Below are 18,967 nucleotides of genomic sequence, written 5' to 3' on the forward strand. Positions count from 1 at the left end.
TTTACTACGTGAGGTGGATTTGCCTCTGCTAATCATGGAGTTCTCAGAACATCTACACAAATCCACCAGGGCTTTTGTGGGAAATGTTTTCACCAGTTGGCATACTCAATAATGAATAGCTATTTTTTCACTGGACTTTTCTTCAAAAGGAAATAAGCAAAACATCAAATAATAAACTAGCAGAACCCACAAGACTAGGAATGCAACAGTAAATCAGAAAAAAATATTTGACGTTTATGGGGGGAAAAAAAAAATCAAAAGGAAAAACAAATCCCCTTCCTATCAGATTTGTGCCTACTGGGGGGAAAAAAAAGTGTACTCTACTCTGTCCGTGCTCTCCAAATACGCTTTTTCCTGAGCAGGATAAGCACGTAGAGGAAACAGAGAAACTAGAACAATAGTCTCCAAAGCAGGTCTGTGTCATGATCCCTTAGGGTAAGGGAAGAAAGTACTATCACTACTTTTGTTTTTCATCTTGATGTTTTTCAATATGCCCTTCTTGGTACCTGCTTTATAATGTGTATCAGTAGCATTATCTGTGTGCACTATATAAGCACAGATGTTGGGACTGGGTGCTCAAGCATTTTTTTTTAACTGAGGAGCTATACACTCAAAAAACCTTTGGAGACCACAAAAATAAAGACTGTGGCTCAAAACTATACATGTTACCTGATTTCTTTTTGCCTTTTTGGTATGGTATTATGGGTATCTCCCCAAGAATGGTATTATGGCCATGTAAAAGAATATCTTTATTCTTAGGAGATGCATTCTTGTATGTTGGAATCAGGACAAAAAAGTATGTATGCAGGGAGATAAATCAAATACGGCATATTCTCTAAATGAAAGATATACAACTATTTATTGTACTATTCTTTCCACTTTAAAGTATGTCAAAATTGTATCAAACAGTAAGAGCTACAGTTCTACTATTTGTTAATATACATTTCACCCAGTTAAGTGAAAATGACCTCTCTGAATTGCATGAAGAAGGTACTATCAAAGTGATTTTAGTACACTACTATAGACTTGTATATTTTTAAGGAAGGAATGGAGTGCAATGGCAGCAGCTCTGCCATTCAAACCACAGCACTTAATAGTGGCTACTCACAGTGAAAGGTCTTGGATCTTTTAAAGTTCATATATTCAGGATTATCCTCATTCTCCCCCATAAAACAGGAAACAAAAAGGTTTTTTCACCTACCACAAGACCTCCCTCCCCACCACTCTCCCTACGTAGCCCGTTTTATTAGTTAATATTGGAAAAAACATTCTCAAAAGAGGCCAGACTTAAAAGCAGCCACCGGTCCCTCCATTTCTAAGTGAGGACTGGATACTTAACTGAACCATTCTCCTTAAGAGAACTAGCAAACTGTCGAGGTATTACCAAACAAATAATGTGAAAAAGTCAGTAAGTTTAAATGATTACTATGTATACACTCAGAAGAAAATAATGAGGTTATTAAGTGGAATAGGTGGGAAAGTTATTCTCAGTTTCGAATACCATAATATATATTTAGCAATTTTCTGTGATTGCAAGCTACCCAAATCAATAGTCAAGTAAAATAAACAGATGTCATTTCTGTTTTTACAAAATGGAAGGCAAAAGGAAAATGGATCCATAACCTAAATTCAATAGCCAACTCTGAAAAATACACTTGTTTATTTCAACAAGAAACTTAAGAGTTTAGAAAAGTTTGTCACCTATGATTTGTTCATTTGTCCACTGCAGCTTTGTAGTAACAAAAAAATGTTAACATTCTAGAGACAAACCTTCTAATCTGGTTTAGTGCCTGGAGTCTCTTCTATAATCAAATCCCAAGAGAAAGGAGGGTACAATGCAATCTATTTTTTTCTTTCTAGTTCACCCTTGCAGTGGACTCCCTTTCAATGACAGCTGCAGTCAATCATACTTCTTCATTTAGGACATATTTATTTGCCAGTTGACACTAAGAACCAGGGCCAGTGCTAGGCTCTGGAGGTTCTAAGTCAATTCCTGCTCCCTGCATTTGTAAGCCTCATCATCTTGTGTTCTATCTTAAATATTGAGGATACATTTCATAATCTGGTAATGGAGCACATAAGAGGTGTTACAATAGACTTAAGTACTGAGACACATACTACAAATAGTTTTTGCTATTCACACATACCGCTTTGGGGCAGACTAGTTACTTTTATTTCATTATTACCTTTAACATGTCCAAATTTTCTAAAATACCAACATTGCCCTATTTTAAATTTTCTTATTTTAGAACAGAATCAAAGGAGCCATCAAAATGTAATTCTACACAGATTTTATATTCTAAGGCCACATATACTTACCCTCCCTTAACTACTAAGATAAAACATTTATCACACTGAACTCTCACACTGACACCCAAGGGATCCTATCTGTTTATTATTGTTAACCAAAACATGCAAGCAGAGTTAAAGAACAGTAAAACCTCAATTCCATGAATGCCCCAAGATATAAACAAAAGCTATCTAATACACATACAGATTTTTAGTGAAACACTTACGTAATGAGCGTCGTCTTTTGTTCTTTAATTTTCTCCTTTTGTTCATCCCAGCTTTAGAAGGAGATTCTTCTTTGGCCTTTGGCTGGCTAGAAACTTTTGAGGAGTTCTGCTGACTGAAGTGTGTGGGTACATGGCGAGCTAGCCCTCCCTGAGAAGCAAAGCTGGCGTTGCAGCCACCAACAACACACTAAATAAAAATAAAAAAGGATGTCAGGGATGCCATGTAGGGCACAAGTATAATATGAATGAGGGAATATTTTGTAGTTTCACAAGTAAATCAGTAACACTATAGAACTATTCCAGATAGGAATTATAAGACTACTACATCCTTTATTTTTATAAGTTGCCCAAAATAATACACACTAGGCAGTGGCAGAGCTGGAGAAGAAAACTCTATAGTTTCACAACTCTCCAGTTTATTGCGCTTCCCGCTATACACAAGACAAAAATAGTGAATGTTCTTCCCAGAAAAAATATGGGTCTTCAATTAATCACTTTCCTAAGAGAAACAGTAAGTTTTTATTTTTTTTAAGATTTCATTTGTTTATTCGTCGGGGCGGGGGGGGGGGAAGGGGAGGAGACACAGGCTCCCTGCCAAGCAAGGACCCTGATGCAGGACTCGATCCTGGAACCCTGGGATCATGACCTGAGCCAAAGGCAGAAGCTCAACCGACTGAGCCACCCAGGCGCCCTAGTAAGTTGCTTTTTGGTTTTTTTTTGTTTTTTTTTTTTTATTCATTTGAGACACAGAGAGAGAGAGAGAGAGAGCATGAGCAGGGGGAGAGGCAGAGGGAGAGGGAGAAGCAGGCTTCCCGCTGAGCCAGGAGCCCGATGTGGGGCTTGATCCCAGGACCCTGGGATCATGACCTGAGCCGAAGGCAGACGCTTAACCATCTGAGCCACCCAGGCCCCCCAAAGTTGTTTTTAAATCAAAGAATTAGATATCCTGGGGTGCCTGGGTGGCTCAGCTGGTAATGGCTCATGACCTCATGGGTAGTGGGATCAAGCTCCACATCAGCTCCGCGCTCAGCTTGGGATTCTCTCTCTCCCTCTGCCCCTCCGGCCAAACACACACTTTCTCTAAAATAAATAAATAAAGCTTAGGAAAAAAAAAAGAATTAGATATCCTAACAACTACTTAGGACTCCTAGATTTTTAAAATTATTTTTATCTTAATGATACATACTACTTCAAGACCTTTGGCAGCCTCCCTACTGTTCTACACTGTTTTAACGGGAAGATAGACAGGGATACTGACTTTTGAACTACTAGATCCAGCTGCTCAGAGAAGACTTATGCCCAGGGTTGGTCTTATGCAACTCTCTGTAAGTTCCATTAAATAATGCTCTTTAGCCTTCTGCACTTGCCAGATTGAGAAAACAAAAGGTTAACTCTCCAAGTCCCCTGGCAGAGCACTATCCCACAATGAATGCAGAATGTTTGAATATCACTAAAATCATAGTACACAAATTAGCTACAGTACAAGTGTGTGACTTCTAACAAATAAATGTTACTAATTAGAACAAACACCATTTTCAAAATGATCCCCAAACAGTAAAATCCACAGCTGGATTTCTGGTGGCTTTTCTAGTAATAACTCATCCAATTTACTTAGCTTCTGACTTAACAACCAAACTCCAAGCATGACATCGGTCATGCTGAATACCAAATAAATCCATCACATTAGTCCTAGGTGGTTCAACTTATATTAGAGTTTATCTAGATAATACCATAAAAAATCTACATGTTTCCAGGCTCTTTCTTTCAATCCAGGCACCTTTACCATTTTAAACTTTTAAAAACACAATACAACTCTGTTGGTAGAGATCGTACCTTTATTTAGAAAGTCCCTCTAAATCTACCCAACTTATAAAAAGCCCATCTTCCTCTGAGGATATCCTGACACTTTCCTGCTTATCTAGATACTTATCCCAATTCATCTTTTCTCCATTCATTCTGAAGGCAACAATATACTTCTACGAATACATGCATATATATATATATATATATCCAGAAGCACCTTACAAATCCTATTTCTAAATATATCTGAAGAACTAAACTACTTAGAGATTCTGATAAAACTGATGCTGGCTGAAATATTTCACAGCAAGCTCCTTATACAGTGCCATTCATAATTATTCTATTTATTTTGATAGACAAGAGACATTTCATGGGCTCTAATGGTACTCAGCATTACTAATAAAAATCTTTGCCCATTCTAAGGTGCACACTAAGAGGCAGAGGAATGAGTCAAGGTTTTAGTTCAAATATTTACCTATTCTATGTACTATGTAAGATGCTAAAAGTAGGGGCTTCTGGGTGGCTCAGTCGTTAAGCATCTGCTTTCGGCTGGGGTCATGATCCCAGGGTCCTGGGATGGAGCCCCACATCGGGCTCCTGGCTCAGCGGGGAGCCTGCTTCTGCCTCTGCCCCTGCTCGTGCTCTCTATCTCAAATGAATAAAATCTTAAAAAAAAGAAAAAAGCTAAAGGTCTAAGAATGAATACTTAAGTTCCCACCCTTAAAGTGCTGACATGTGGTCAGCAGACATATGAAATGACAACTTCAACTACATTCAGGGGTTAAGGGACAGAAAGGAGCAATCACCCCTATCCAGTGTTTTATTTTTATTTTTATTTATTTTTTATTTATTTGAGAGAGAAAGAGTGAGAGAGAGTGCACGAGACGGGGCAGGGTCAGAGGGAGAAGCAGACTCCCCACCGAGCAGGGAGTCCAACGCGGGACTCGATCCCGGGACTCCGGGATCATGACCTGAGCCGAAGGCAGTCGCTCAACCAACTGAGCCACCCAGGTGCCCCCTATCCAGTGTTTTAAAATTAGTATTTCATTTAATTCTTACAATGACCCTATCAATAGTGTCCTCAGAGAGCCTGCATCAAGAATGTTCAGCTACAGATTCTGACAACGAGAAGTTTAGCAACTAATGGTTACTGAATTCTCAGAACTTAAAAATTTACTATGTATATTTTGAGTGCCAAGAAATAATGCTTTAAAAATTTCCATCTCCTATAGGGGCACCTGCGCCTGGGTGGCTCAGTCGTTATGCGTCTGCCTTTGGCTCAGGTCATGACCCCAGGGTCCTGGGATCGAGTCCCACATCGGGCTCCCTGCTCCGCGGGAAGCCTGCTTCTCCCTCTCCCACTCCCCCTGCTTGTGTTCCTGCTCTCGCTATGTCTCTCTCTGTCAAATAAATAAATAAAATCTTAAAAAAAAAAAAAATTTCCATCTCCTATAGATTACCAATAGAACACTGTCTACTACAAAATCCACTAGGCAAATGTTGCTACTTAAAACTTTAAGAATACTCTAACCAAGAAACAAAACTTTAATTTTATTTAAATTAATTTTTATTAATTGAGGTAAATTCATAGAACATACCATTTTAAAGTGTACAATTCAGTGGTCTTTAGTGCATTCACAATGTTGTATAACCATCAGCTAGCTCCACATCCTTGCCAACACTTGTTATTTTTAGTTTATTTTATTAAAATCATCCTAGTATGAGGTAGTAACTCACTGTGGTTTTTATTTTATTTCCTTAATAACCATTTAATTAAAAAAAAAAGTAATGTCTTTTTACTGTAACAGTAAGACCAGCCCCTTCCACTTTAATTTTCAATTGAATACCTGATACTCAATTTCACTACTGAAAAACTTTTAAGTATATCTGAACAGCTTGGTATGTGAATCTACCTCTCCAATTGCAAATTTTGTGAAATCTAAATAAAGATGAAACGTTTAGCATCTGAACTGAGAATGCTTAAGTAGAATTACCCTAATGAGTTAATTTTACACTGTCCAATACATTTTAGGCATTGGACACATATAGTTAGTGAGCACTTGAAATGTGGCTATTACAAATTGTAAAGAATTTTAAGTATAACATACACACTGAGGGTACCTGGGTGGCTTGTAGGTTAAGCGTCTGCCTTGGGCTCAGGTCATGATCCCTGGGTCCTGGGATCAACTCCCTGCTCTGCGGGGAGTCTGCTTCTCCCTCTCCCTCTGCCCCTCCCCCTCGCTTGTGCCTGCTCGCTCTTTCAAAATAAATAAATAAAATCTTAAAAAAAAAAAAAATACACACTGAATTTTGAAGATTTAGTACCCAAAAAAGCAAAAACTTTCATTAACTTCGTATACTGCTAAGATGTTGAAATAATAAAATGGGTTAAGTCAAAGATACTGCTTAAATTATTTTCATCTATTTCAATTATTTTAATGAAGCACTGGAAAATATGAAATGATTTATTTGGTTCATACATATTTCTATTATACAGTACTGCCACAGAATAAAGCCATACAGTATTTATTTCTCTTACTTTTTAATTTTAGAAGATATCATCCCTGTATTTCCTAACACCTAGTTAAAAACATACATTGTCCTTTGTGGTCCTTGTGTCATATGATTTAAGGAATACAATAAAATAAGACCATCTTTGCTCTGGAATTCCCAGTTTAATATTAGTTATTCAAACAAATTTGTTGAAAAACTCTGTATTTCAAATTTTAGAATAGCTACCTGACTACAATTAAGGAAGAGATGACAGTTCAGATTCAAGCCCTCAGGTTTAAATTCAGAAGGACTTTGTGATATAACTCCACCCAGGAAAATCCTTAAATATAAGAGTCCCAGTAGGCTAGCAGATTCATTTTGTCCCAGAATCCTTCAATACTTCAACGAACAGGCCCTGATAGCATCTAGAACTGAGTAAATATCACAAGTGTATTTTTTTTTTTTTTAAGATTTTATTTATTTATTTGACAGAGAGTGAGACAGCAAGAGAGGGAACACAAGCAGGGGGAGTGGGAGAGGGAGAAGCAGGCCTCCCGCCGAGCAGGGAGCCCGATGCGGGGCTCGATCCCAGGACTCTGGGATCACGACCCAAGCCGAAGGCAGACGCTTAACGACTGAGCCACCCAGGCGCCCCGTCACAAGTGTATTTTAATCAGCAACGCTTCAATGTTCTGGAAATTAATAATGAGAATTCTAAAAGAAAACAGTTTTGATTTTAACCATTCATCCATCAAGAATCATAAATAAATCTAAACAAGAAAACACAAAAGTACAATGAGAATTTAGAATGAGAAGTACTTTAAAAAAAAAAAGAAATAACAGAATTACACACATTTCATTTAAATACAAATTCTTTTACCCTAGAAGAGAAAATAATTTTAAGCATCATCTAATGAATATTCCATTCATTAGGTATATATCACAGAGAACAAGGTGAGAGACATTTGAGCTATTGCCTCAAATGGCCTTTCATTCCTCTCAACATGAGCATCTCATGGTGCTGAGTATGATTTTAATGTTCAAATAGTCATGTTTTCACCAACACATAAAATGAGCCCTGAATTTAAGCCACCACTCTGATGTTCTGATTTCAACAATCAGGGAAAAATCTGGTTGTTGAACACCCAATGTTTTAAATGATCTATCTCCCAAATCTACTGAAATACTCATGTTGGCTACTGTTGTGGTCAAGTAGCTGTTCTAAAATGTGAAACATGGAATCGCTGGTTTTGTTTTTTTTTCCAAATGTGTTTGAATGTAGTAATAATGAGACTATCTTTGCTAGTACTGTCTTATTCATATATTACGAGAAGTGCTATGAAAATCTAGGAGGGGCTACTGAAACACAGGGCAGAAAACATCAGTTTCACAGAAGATAGGGTAGTATTTATTAGCAGGTGATCTAAAGAAAAATAAAAATTCCAGATAGAAATGTTGGTTTCTTAGTTGTGACAAATGTACCAAAGTACTCTGAGGTAACACCCAGGGAAACAAAGTAAGTGAAGGTATATGGATACTCTCTGTACTATCTTTTCTTTGCAACTTACTTTCCTGTAAATCTAAAATTTTTCCAAAATAAAAAGCTTTTAAAAATTCCAAGCAGGGGTGTTTGGGTGGCTCAGTAGGTTAAGCATCTGACTTCGGCTCAGGTCATGGATCTCAGGGTCCTGGAATGGAGCCCTGCATTGGGCTCCCTGCTCAGCAGGGAGACTGTTTGTCCCTCTGCCCCGCCCCCCCCACTCGTGCTCATGCTCTCTCTCTCAAATAAATAAATAAAAGCTTAGGGAAAAAAAAAATTCCAGGCAGAAAGCACAGCCTATACAAAGCCATAATGATGGGGCGCCTGGGTGGCTCAGTCGTTAAGCCTCTGCCTTCGGCTCAGGTCATGATCCCAGGGTCCTGGGATTGAGCCCTGCATCGGGCTCCCTGCTCAGCGGGAAGCCTGCTTCTCCCTCTCCCACTTCCCCTGCTTGTGTTCCCTCTCTTGCTATGTCTCTTTCTGTCAAATAAATAAAACCTTTAAAAAGAAAAATTTCTTAAAAAAAAAAAACACAATGAGCGTGATCCACTTGAGACCTACAAGCAGTATATAGTATAGCTAGATCATTATAGTAAGGGAATGAATGAGTTAAGCAGGTAAATAACAGATATGAAGACCCCATTATGCATCATGCTAGGAAATAGGGATTTTAATTTGGAGAGAGTGAGGAGTTACCAAATATTTAAAACTGAGTGACTAGGGGTGCCTTGGTGGCTCAGTCAGTTAAGCGTCTGCCTTTCGCTCAAGTCATGATCTCAAGGTCCTGGGATTGAGCCCCATAGCAGACTCTCTGCTTCTCCCTCTCCCTCTGCCCTTCCCCCACTCTTGTGCACTGGGCTCTCTCTAATAAATAAATAAAATCTTAAAAAAGAAAAAAAAAACCTGAGTGACTAATAGAATCACAGAAGATAACTGGGGATAAAAGAGTAGGGAGAGGGGTGCCTGGGTGGCTCAGTCATTAAGCGTCTGCCTTCAGCTTGGGTCATGATCCCAGGGTCCTGGGACAGAGCCCCGCGTCGGGCTTCCTGCTCCGTGGGAAGCCTGCTTCTCCCCCTCCCACTCCCCCTACTTGTGTTCCCTCTCTCGCTGTCTCTCTGTCAAATAAATAAATAAAATCTTTAAAAAAAAAAAAAAAGAGTAGGGAGAGTAGTAGTAGTCATATTCAAAATATACTGAGGCTCAAATTGACAGGATTTGCTAATGCATTTATGGGAGTACAGGAGAAGTTCTTTAAGAGAGGAATCAAGAATGACACAGGGCTCTTAAAGCCAGAGCCCTTGATGATCTTACTATTTACTGAGTCTAGAGTAGAACCATGTCTGAAATGAAAAAATACTCTCTTAGACATCCAAGCCAAATATTCCATTCTGGAATCCAAGAGGGAATATTGTTAGGGCTAGAGATAAACATCTGAGAGTAATCAGTATATAAATAATATTTAATAGTATTTAAAACCAAAGGACACCTAGGGTAAGAACTTTAAGAGAGCACTCTCCAACATTTAGAAGTCAGGTAGAGCAGAAGCCAGCAAAGGTGACTAGACAGAGCAGCCAATGAGTTTGGAAATAGGGGTGGGAAGGATGAAGAACAGGCAAGTGCGACATCAAGGAGGCCTAGAAAAGAAAGTTTACATCAATAAAAACAAGATCCCAAATGCAACATGCACACAGTATACATAGCATAACTCTTTGTCCTTCTATTTTTTTCTCCCTTTTCGAGGACCACTGAACTGGTAGTTGCATTTACCATAGCAATGCTATTTAGTACAAGGTACCCCATAAGAGAAATACCTTGTAGAACAGTGGTTCTTAAGCCTAGGTGCACATCCAAGTCATCCAATTTTTTTCATTACAGCAAAATGCCTGGCTGCATGCCCCCGATTCTAATTTAATTGGTCACAGATGCAACTCAAGCACAGGATTTGGACACCCAGTGGCAGCACAGTTCACACAGTAAAAGAAATACTACTTGATTCTTACCAGCTTTCTAAATAATGAGATCACGATCATCCTCCAATGGTGACCAATTAAGTTTTTCTTTTGGAGGAAGAAAGGGAATCATTTTTTTGTCTTTTAGAATCATGGGGATCACTGCAGTTATTATTCTTTATAGTCAAATATTACCACGTTTGGTCAGCGGGAGCATCCTAAACACTGGCTGCCAAGGCTAGGGAACATGAGAGCTTCAAATACAGACACACAGGGCGCCTGGGTGGCTCAGTTGGTTAAGCAACTGCCTTCAGCTCAGGTCATGATCCTGGAGTCCCGGGATCGAGTCCCGCATCAGGCTCCCTGCTCAGCAGGGAGTCTGCTTCTCCCTCTGATCCTCCCCCATCTCACGGTCTCTCTCTCTGTCTCATTCTCTCTCTCAAATAAATAAAATCTTTAAAAAAAAAAAAATACAGACACACATACAAAATGTCAAAGACAAATTAAAGAAAGATAGCAGCACAGGGTATTTAAAGCTTCGTGTTACTACAGAGAATGTCTGTTGAAAATCAAAAGATTCGGGATGACTGGGTGGCTCAATTGGTTAAGCGTCTGCCTTCGGCTCAGTCATGATCCCAGGGTCCTGGGATCAAGTCCCACATCAGGCTCCTTGCTCAACAGGGAGCCTGCTTCTCCCTCTGCCTGCCGCTCCCCCTGCTTGTGCACTAGCAAGCTCTCTGACAATAAAATCTTAAAAAAAAAAAAATCAAAAGATTCTCACCAAAAAAAAGCTATATATATGAGGTGATGGATGTGTTAATCAGATGGAGAAAATCCTTTCATCACAACTGTATATACATATCAAATCATCATGATGTATAATTTAAATATCTTACAATTTCATTTGTCAATTATATCTCAAAAAGCTGGGGGCCCCCCTCAGGCACTATAATACATACATACATACATAAAATTATCGGCATCAACTACTACTACAAAACAGGTCATAAAGGAATAAGAGAAGGAAATTATTTCATCATCCATCACAGTGATGATGCAATAACAGTATCTATCATTCACTATACAACAAGTTACCAAAATTAACTTGTATGCACAACTATAAGGATATCATAGTTTAAGTCTGATTTGATAAAATTTCTTTTTTCTTTATCAACAATTTAGGCTAGGATCTTGATTCCAAAACACCTAAAAAGATAGGCTATTTAATGTACCAACCTTGAAAAAAAGTCTGAGTTTTTCAAGCACTACTCCAACACAACGAGAAGTCATTCAAATATGTCAATATTATGAACGTAATCAATCATGCTGAGCTATAGAAGACTAGTTGCTGAGGAAAAGCTACAATAAATAAATTAACCCAAGACAAGTAAATAACTGTACTATGTTCAAAGTAAACAAATACTGGCAGAGGGGAGAAATGTGTGTGCAAAGTAAAAGTACATATTAATAAGCTTATCTAATAAAAAGTACAACTATGTAATTTCTAACATATACAAATCTACCAAGACAAACCACTGCCTCATTAGCAATAAAGTAAGGAAATCAAAACCATCACTAAACATATTGCATATCATTACTTTTTATTTTCCTCAGTTAAGTAATATATGTATTTCTAAGCATGGTAGGATTAAAGCCACTTAGCTGTCATAAAGCTTAACACCAGATAACTAACAAGAATCAAAATTAAAATTGAGGGGCGCCTGGGTGGCTCAGTCGTTAAGCGTCTGCCTTCGGCTCGGGTCATGATCCCGGGGTCCTGGGATCGAGTGCCACATCGGGCTCCCTGCTCAGCGGGAGGCCTGCTTCTCCCTCTCCCACTTCCCCTGCTTGTGTTCCTGTTCTCGCTGTCTCTCTCTATCATATAAATAAATAAAATCTTTAAAAAAAAAAAAAATTAAAATTGAAAAGGGAAAAAAAAAAGGCCAAGAACAGTTTAAAATATTCCCATACCCTACTACTGTAAACACATGTCATTTTTTTCTTTTAAAGATTTTAAGTAATCTCCACACCCAATGTGGAGCTCCAACTTACAACCCCAAAAGATCAAGAGTCCTACCCCCTCTACTGACTGAGCCAGCCAGGCATCCCAAAACATGTAACGTTTTCCAAACCCTTAATAATTAAAATGTTTCACTACATTTAACAAACCCTAAATGTATACATTATGCAGATGTATATATACATGATAAAGTGAACATAGGGTGGGGAAATCTTATCTAGGAAGAATCTTTGCACTTTAATTATCAAAGATAAATATTACAAAAACCCTTAGCAAAGCAGCTATATTTACATTTTAGGAGTATGTTGATTTTACAAAACTAAAATTCATAATGAGCTAACATCAATTATTTTCATAGGATACATATGAAAGCCAATTCCATCAAGTGATCTAGGTAACATCATCTATAATGGAACAAACTGTCATCAGGTACCCCTTAAAGTGATACAGTGAGACTTTTGTTCTACTTTCTCCAAAATTGCATTAACCAAATCTGATCATTACAAAAACACCAAACAAGCCCAAAATGGGGAGTATATAAAATTAAAGGTTTTTACTCTTCAAAACTATCAGTGACATAAAAGATTAAAAAAAAGGTTGAGGAAACTTTAAAGGAGTCATGAAAACTAAATGCGATCCTTGATCCCCAACTGGATTCTAAACAGAGGAAAAACAACGACTACAAAGGATATTATTGGGACTTAGTGCAACTTCAATACTAATAGCATCAATGTTAAATTTCTGGGTCTTGATAATTATGCTGAAGTTATGTAAATGAATATCCTTGTTCTTAGGAAATGCACACACTGAAGTATTTAGGGATTGTGTTCCTCTCAACTGTTCTCCAAAAAAAAGCGTGTGTGTGTGTGTGTGTGTGTGTGTGTGTGTGTGTAGGTAGGTAGGTAGGTAGGGAAGGAGAAAGAGGGAGAGATTGGGGTAGGAGGAAGGCAGGCAGATGGAGAGACAAATGATGGAAGGATATGAGCAAATGTAGCAAAATGACAACTGGTAAATCGGGGTTAGGATATATGGCATTTTATACATTAATGTGTGACAGAGAAAATACATGAGTGTTCCACCTTCTCTGGAAGCTGAAATTATTTCAAAATTCAGTTTAAAAATTCTGCCTTTCAAAAAAAACACCATAAAAAAAGTCAAGAAAAACAATGTCAAAATGGGGGAAATTAACTCCTATCACAGCAGGGAAATGATGTTTTTCCTACTTAATAAAGATGAGTAGGTTAACAAGATTTCCATTCTAAAAATAACAAAATCGGGGCGCCTGGGTGGCTCAGTTGGTTAAGCGACTGCCTTCAGCTCAGGTCATGATCCTGGAGTCCCTGGATCGAGTCCCGCATCAGGTTCCCTGCTCGGCAGGGAGTCTGCTTCTCCCTCTGACCCTCCCCCATCTCATGTGCTCTCTCTCATTCTCTCTCTTTCAAATAAATAAAATCTTTAAAAAAAAAATAAAAATAAAAATAACAAAATCGGGGCGCCTGAGTGGCTCAGTCGGTTAGCATCTTGACTTGATTTTGGCTCACGTCATGATCCCAGGGTCATGAGATTGAGCCCCACATCAAACTCCATGCTCAGTATGGGGTCTGCTTGGGATTCTCTCTCTCTCCCTCTGCTCATACTAAATAAATAAATAAATAAAGCCGTTTAAAAATAAAAATACAAAAACAATACAGGAAAAAGAGTAATGCAAATATATAAAAATATATTTACATTGTGTTTACATTGCATATATCTACATATATGTAGAAATATATGGTAATATCACTACACAGAAACTTCTTGATGGCAGAACACACAAAAGTTTATGAGAAATGACAATCCAGACCAAGTATCTATTACATGCAGGAAATATGTACATTTAATATTAAGGTTTATATAAATCAGGAGGAAAAACTCCAAAAGAAGGGCAAAGCAACCAAATAATCAATTTAGAGAAAAAAATACCAATAGCCAGAACATGTAAAGATACTCAAATCTTGCTAGTAATCAAAAAAATGTGCTTGGTAAATTGGCAAAGATAAAATAATGCCAATTATTAATGTCAATAATTATTGCCAAGCTTCAGGAAGACTGGAGAAACAGCACTATTATATACACTGCTAGTTGGACTATAAATCAGTATGGTTTTCTGGAAGGGGATTTAATAATACCTATCAAAAGCAAGCCTATACATCAACTCTCTGAACTAGTGAAATAGCTTCTAGGAATTTATATTAGCTCCCAAAAGCAGTTTATAAAATATGTTCATTGATTACATTGTTCTTTATATTGAGGATAACTGGACCAAAAAAGATCCATCAAGAAAGGACTAATTAGGGATGCCTGGGTGGCTCAGTTGGTTAAGCATCTGCCTTCAGCTCGGGTCATAATCTCAGGGTCCTGGGATTGAGTCCTGCATCGGGTTCCCTGCAGCAGAGAACCGGCTTCTCCCTCCCCCCTCTGCCTGCCACTGCCCCTGCTCGTGTGCACTCACTCTCTCTTTCTCTGACAAATAAATAAATCTTAAAAAAAAAAAGACTAATCAAGAGCACCTGGGTGGCTCAGTCGGTTAAGCCTCCTACTCTTTAATTTCTGCTCAGGGTCATGAGATCAAGTCCTGTGTTGGGCACTACAGTCAGTGGGGAATCTGCTTGAAATTCTCTTTCTCCCTCTCCCCCACCTCTCTTTCAAATAAATAAATCTTTAAAAAAAAAAAAAAAGGACTGATTTAAATATGATAAACTATCTCATAGGAATAGCATACAACCAGGGGTGCCTGGGTGGCTCAGCTGCTCTTAAGCGTCTGACTTCAGCTCAGATCATGATCCCAGGATCCTGGGATCGAGCCCCGCATTGGGATCCCTGCTCAGCGTGGGGGGGGGGGGGGGGGCCTGCTTCTCCCTCTCCACTTGCCCCTCCCCACCACTCATGCTCTCTCTCAAATAAAACCTTAAAAAATAATAATAATAATATACAACCATTAAAAAGTAATATTCATTGATGTGAAACAATGCCCAATATAGAAATGATGACATAAGCTACATGTAGGTGCAAAATGATTCAATTTATTTCTTGATTTCATACATAGGTTAAGAAATCCAGTATGTACTACAGAATAAACAATGGTTTTCTATAGATGTTATAGTACCACTATCTTCTTGAAGGTTTTTAGTATCAAATCTTTCAAACAGTAGCTGGTATTACATTTATAACATACTTATTTCCATGTGACAAAGTGGAAGAGCAAGACTCTACTGGGAATTAAGAAAAAACTTTGTTGGCTGTGAAATTTCAAAGTCTGTCATAATCAGGCAACGTTAGGTGCTATACTTAGCCCTTCCTTTCCCTATTCTCCATCCCTTTTCTTTATTCAGACTTCATCCTGAAGAATAAACAACTTTAAATATTTTCAGTAAAGACAGTGCACATTTTAAAAAATTCATCATCAAGATGATTTTATCAATTATCCACACCAAAGCACCACTACAGAGCAGCCACATTGATATTTTTTTAAGGTATGAATAAAACTGAACTCTTAGGTGAATGCTTGAAGCATACTGTAAATATAATGAAAAAGGCCCCAAAATACAATGCAAACTCCGTAGGATAATCAAATTCCAGAATAAGATATAGTAAGAGATAATAACAGTAATCGAAACACAGTACACAATCCATATATTGCACAGGGGCTATTCTGCATTATAAATTATTGAGAGGCACCAGAGCATGAGTGGTTAAGGACTAAGACCCTGAATTAATACTGCCTCTGAAGTCCTCAATCTACCACCAACTAGCCATGACCGTAGAAAATATTTAACCTTGGGGCGCCTGGGTGGCTCAGTTGGTTAAGCCACTGCCTTCAGCTCAGGTCATGGTATCGAGCCCCAAAGTGAGCCTCTCTGTTCAGCAGGGAGTCTGCTTCTCCCTCTCCCTCTCCCTGCAGCTCTGACTACAAGTGCTCTCTCTCTCCCAGTCAAATAAATAAAATCTTTAAAAAGAAAAAAAAAAAGAAAAAAAATTTAATCTCTTCTTACCTCAGTCTCCTCATATCTAAAATGAGAGCAACAGTAATTACTTCAAAGACTATTTTAAGAATTAGTTAAAATAGGTAATGCAAAAAAATATATGGGTAATATGCAAGGCACAAAATAGCATTAAAGCCTCTGCTAATCATGATTATTTCTGACCCCTACGTTCCCCTTATTCATTATACAACAAATACTGTAACAGTAAATATGAAAAACTTTTTGAAGTCAATTGCTTATACATTTAATTTCTAGATAGTCCAAGCTCACCAATCTACAGAAATAGTTCTAAAAATATTTCAAATTGCCACAATAAAGTATCACATACATATATGAAACATGCTACTCAAGGGGCACCTGAGTAGCTCAGTTGGTTAGGTGTCCGACAATTGATTTTGGCTCTGGTAGTATCTCAGGATTATGGGATGGAGCCCTGCAGAGTGCTCCACGCTCAGCAGGGAGTCTGCCTGAGATTCTCTCTCTCCCTTCTCCTCTGCCCGCCCCCCCACCACGCTCTTGCTCTCTCTCAAATAAATAAGTCTTAAAAAAATAATAAGAAAGAAATGCTACTCCCTAAATAGTCCACTCATTCTTTTATGCTTCCTTTTCTTTCTCTCAAAAGCTATTAATTCTGTAAGTAAATAGTGGTGACGGCTGCAGAACACTATGAACACACTAAAAAACTACTGAATTGTACACTTGCTAAACCTTATTGTATGCAAATTATATTTAAATATTAGCCTCAAATGATTTCCCTACAACCATTAAGACAAAACTCTTAGATTTTCTATAATACCCCCTTTTTTTTTTTAAGATTTTATTAGAAAGAGAGAGAGAGAGAAAGCACAAGCAGGGGGAGGGGCAGAGGGAGAGGGAGAAGCAGGCTCCCAGCTGAGCAGGGAGCCCAATGCGGAACTCGATCCCAGGACCCTGGGATCATGACCTGAGCCGAAGGCAGACACTTAACCAACTGAGCCATCCAGGAGCCCCAACCCTCCTCATCTTCATATACTAAGGGTAGGCAAAAATTTCTTAAACAGAATACAAAAAGCACTATTTAAGAAAAAAAAAAAAGTTGGTAAATTAGGTTTCACTGAAATTAAAAACTATTCTTCAAAAGATCCCATTAGGAAACCAAAGACAGCAGTGCCTGGCTGGCTCAGTTGGTGGAGCACATGACTCTCGATCTCTGGGTTGTGAGTTTGAGCCCCACACCGGGTGTAGAGATTACTTAAAAAAAATAAACAAAATAGGAAACCAAAGACAGATTGGGAGAAGGTATTTGCAATACATATAGATGACAAAGAAATTGCATCCAAAATATATTTAAAAATATATAATAAAAGACAAGCCAGGGACACCTGGGTGGCTCAGTTGTTAAGCATCTGCCTTCGGCTCAGACCATGATCCCAGGGTTCTGGGATCAAGCCCCACACTGGGCTACCTGGTCCAAGGGAAGCCTGCTTCTCCCTCTCCCACGCCCCCTGCTTGTGTTCCCTCTCTCGCTGTGTCTCTGTCAAATAAATAAATAAAATCTTAAAAAATAATAAAATTAAAATAAATGCTCATGTTATTAAAAAAAAAAAAAAAGAGAGAGAGAGACAAGCCATTCAATAAAATAACAGGAAAAGGCTTAAATAGGCACCTCCCCAAAACAGGAAATTCAAATAGCCATAAGCACCTGAAAATGTGCTCAACCTCACTTCTCATCAGGGAAGTACAATTAAAGCCAAAATGAGATACCACTACAAATCTACCAGAATGGCTAAAATTAAAAGACTGATAATACCAAGATACAGAGCAACTAAAACTCTAATTCACTGGTGTGAATGTAAAATGATACAACCAATTTGGATAAGAGTTGTAGTTTCCAAAGCTAAAAATGCCCTATTCTAGGACTTGGTAATTCCACTCATAGGTAAACAGCCAAGAGAAATTAGGTTAAATAAAATGCTGCAGCCAGAACTAAGCCAGGATGACTGAAATCATAATAGAGCCGGGGGAGATTAGAGGATAGAAGAACAGACTAGAAAGGGAACTAAGAAATTCCGTTTTACTGAGAATATTCTTCATCAGGGTGGTGGCAGCACAGGTGCATACATCACAGTGCATGCGCACATGGAAACAATCAAGCTGTGGAACACTTAAGTATACTTTAGACACTTCATTGTACATTGTAACCAAAATATTTTTTCAAAAAAAAGAGAATCCCTCAAACATCACCACCTCATGACCTTCTCTCTATAGTTGACTCCCACTTACTTTCTACTACTCCTTCCCAGTCCTTATTAGAGTATTTTTAATTGATCCCTAATCCCCATTTCCAGACAACCTTTCACAGGTCACTATTAAAGCATTTAAAACATTTCATTACTTAAATCTATTTAGAGCTGTATACATCTGAAGAAATGTTAAGTTCCCTGAAGAGCTGAGGCCTGGCTTTCTTATTCACCTTGCTTCCAAGGTGCCTAGCACACTGCCATGTACTGGAGATATCAATAAATGTTTTCTGCACTTGATCTTAGCCAAAAGGCCGAGAAGCAATCAATAAATGTTTTCTGGATTTAAATGATGCCTATGGGGATGCCTGGGTGGCTCAGTTGGTTAAGCGTCAGCCTTCAGCTCAG

At 38.3% G+C, this 18,967-nt stretch overlaps 1 protein-coding gene across 1 annotated transcript in view; it reads right to left on the bottom strand.

Annotated features, from left to right (window-relative positions):
- Nucleotides 1-18,967, bottom strand: part of AEBP2 (AE binding protein 2) — a 70,346-nt gene that overhangs the window by 17,501 nt on the left and 33,878 nt on the right. Inside the window, exon 4 of the mRNA XM_035028120.1 lies at nucleotides 2,517-2,703. Coding sequence (XP_034884011.1) covers nucleotides 2,517-2,703 — 187 coding nt within the window. The remainder of the gene's footprint in view (nucleotides 1-2,516; nucleotides 2,704-18,967) is intronic.

Source organism: Mirounga leonina, unplaced genomic scaffold, assembly GCF_011800145.1.
Source record: "Mirounga leonina isolate KUSES-001 unplaced genomic scaffold, KU_Mleo_1.0 Mir_201, whole genome shotgun sequence".
NCBI classification, from domain to species: Eukaryota; Metazoa; Chordata; class Mammalia; order Carnivora; family Phocidae; genus Mirounga; species Mirounga leonina.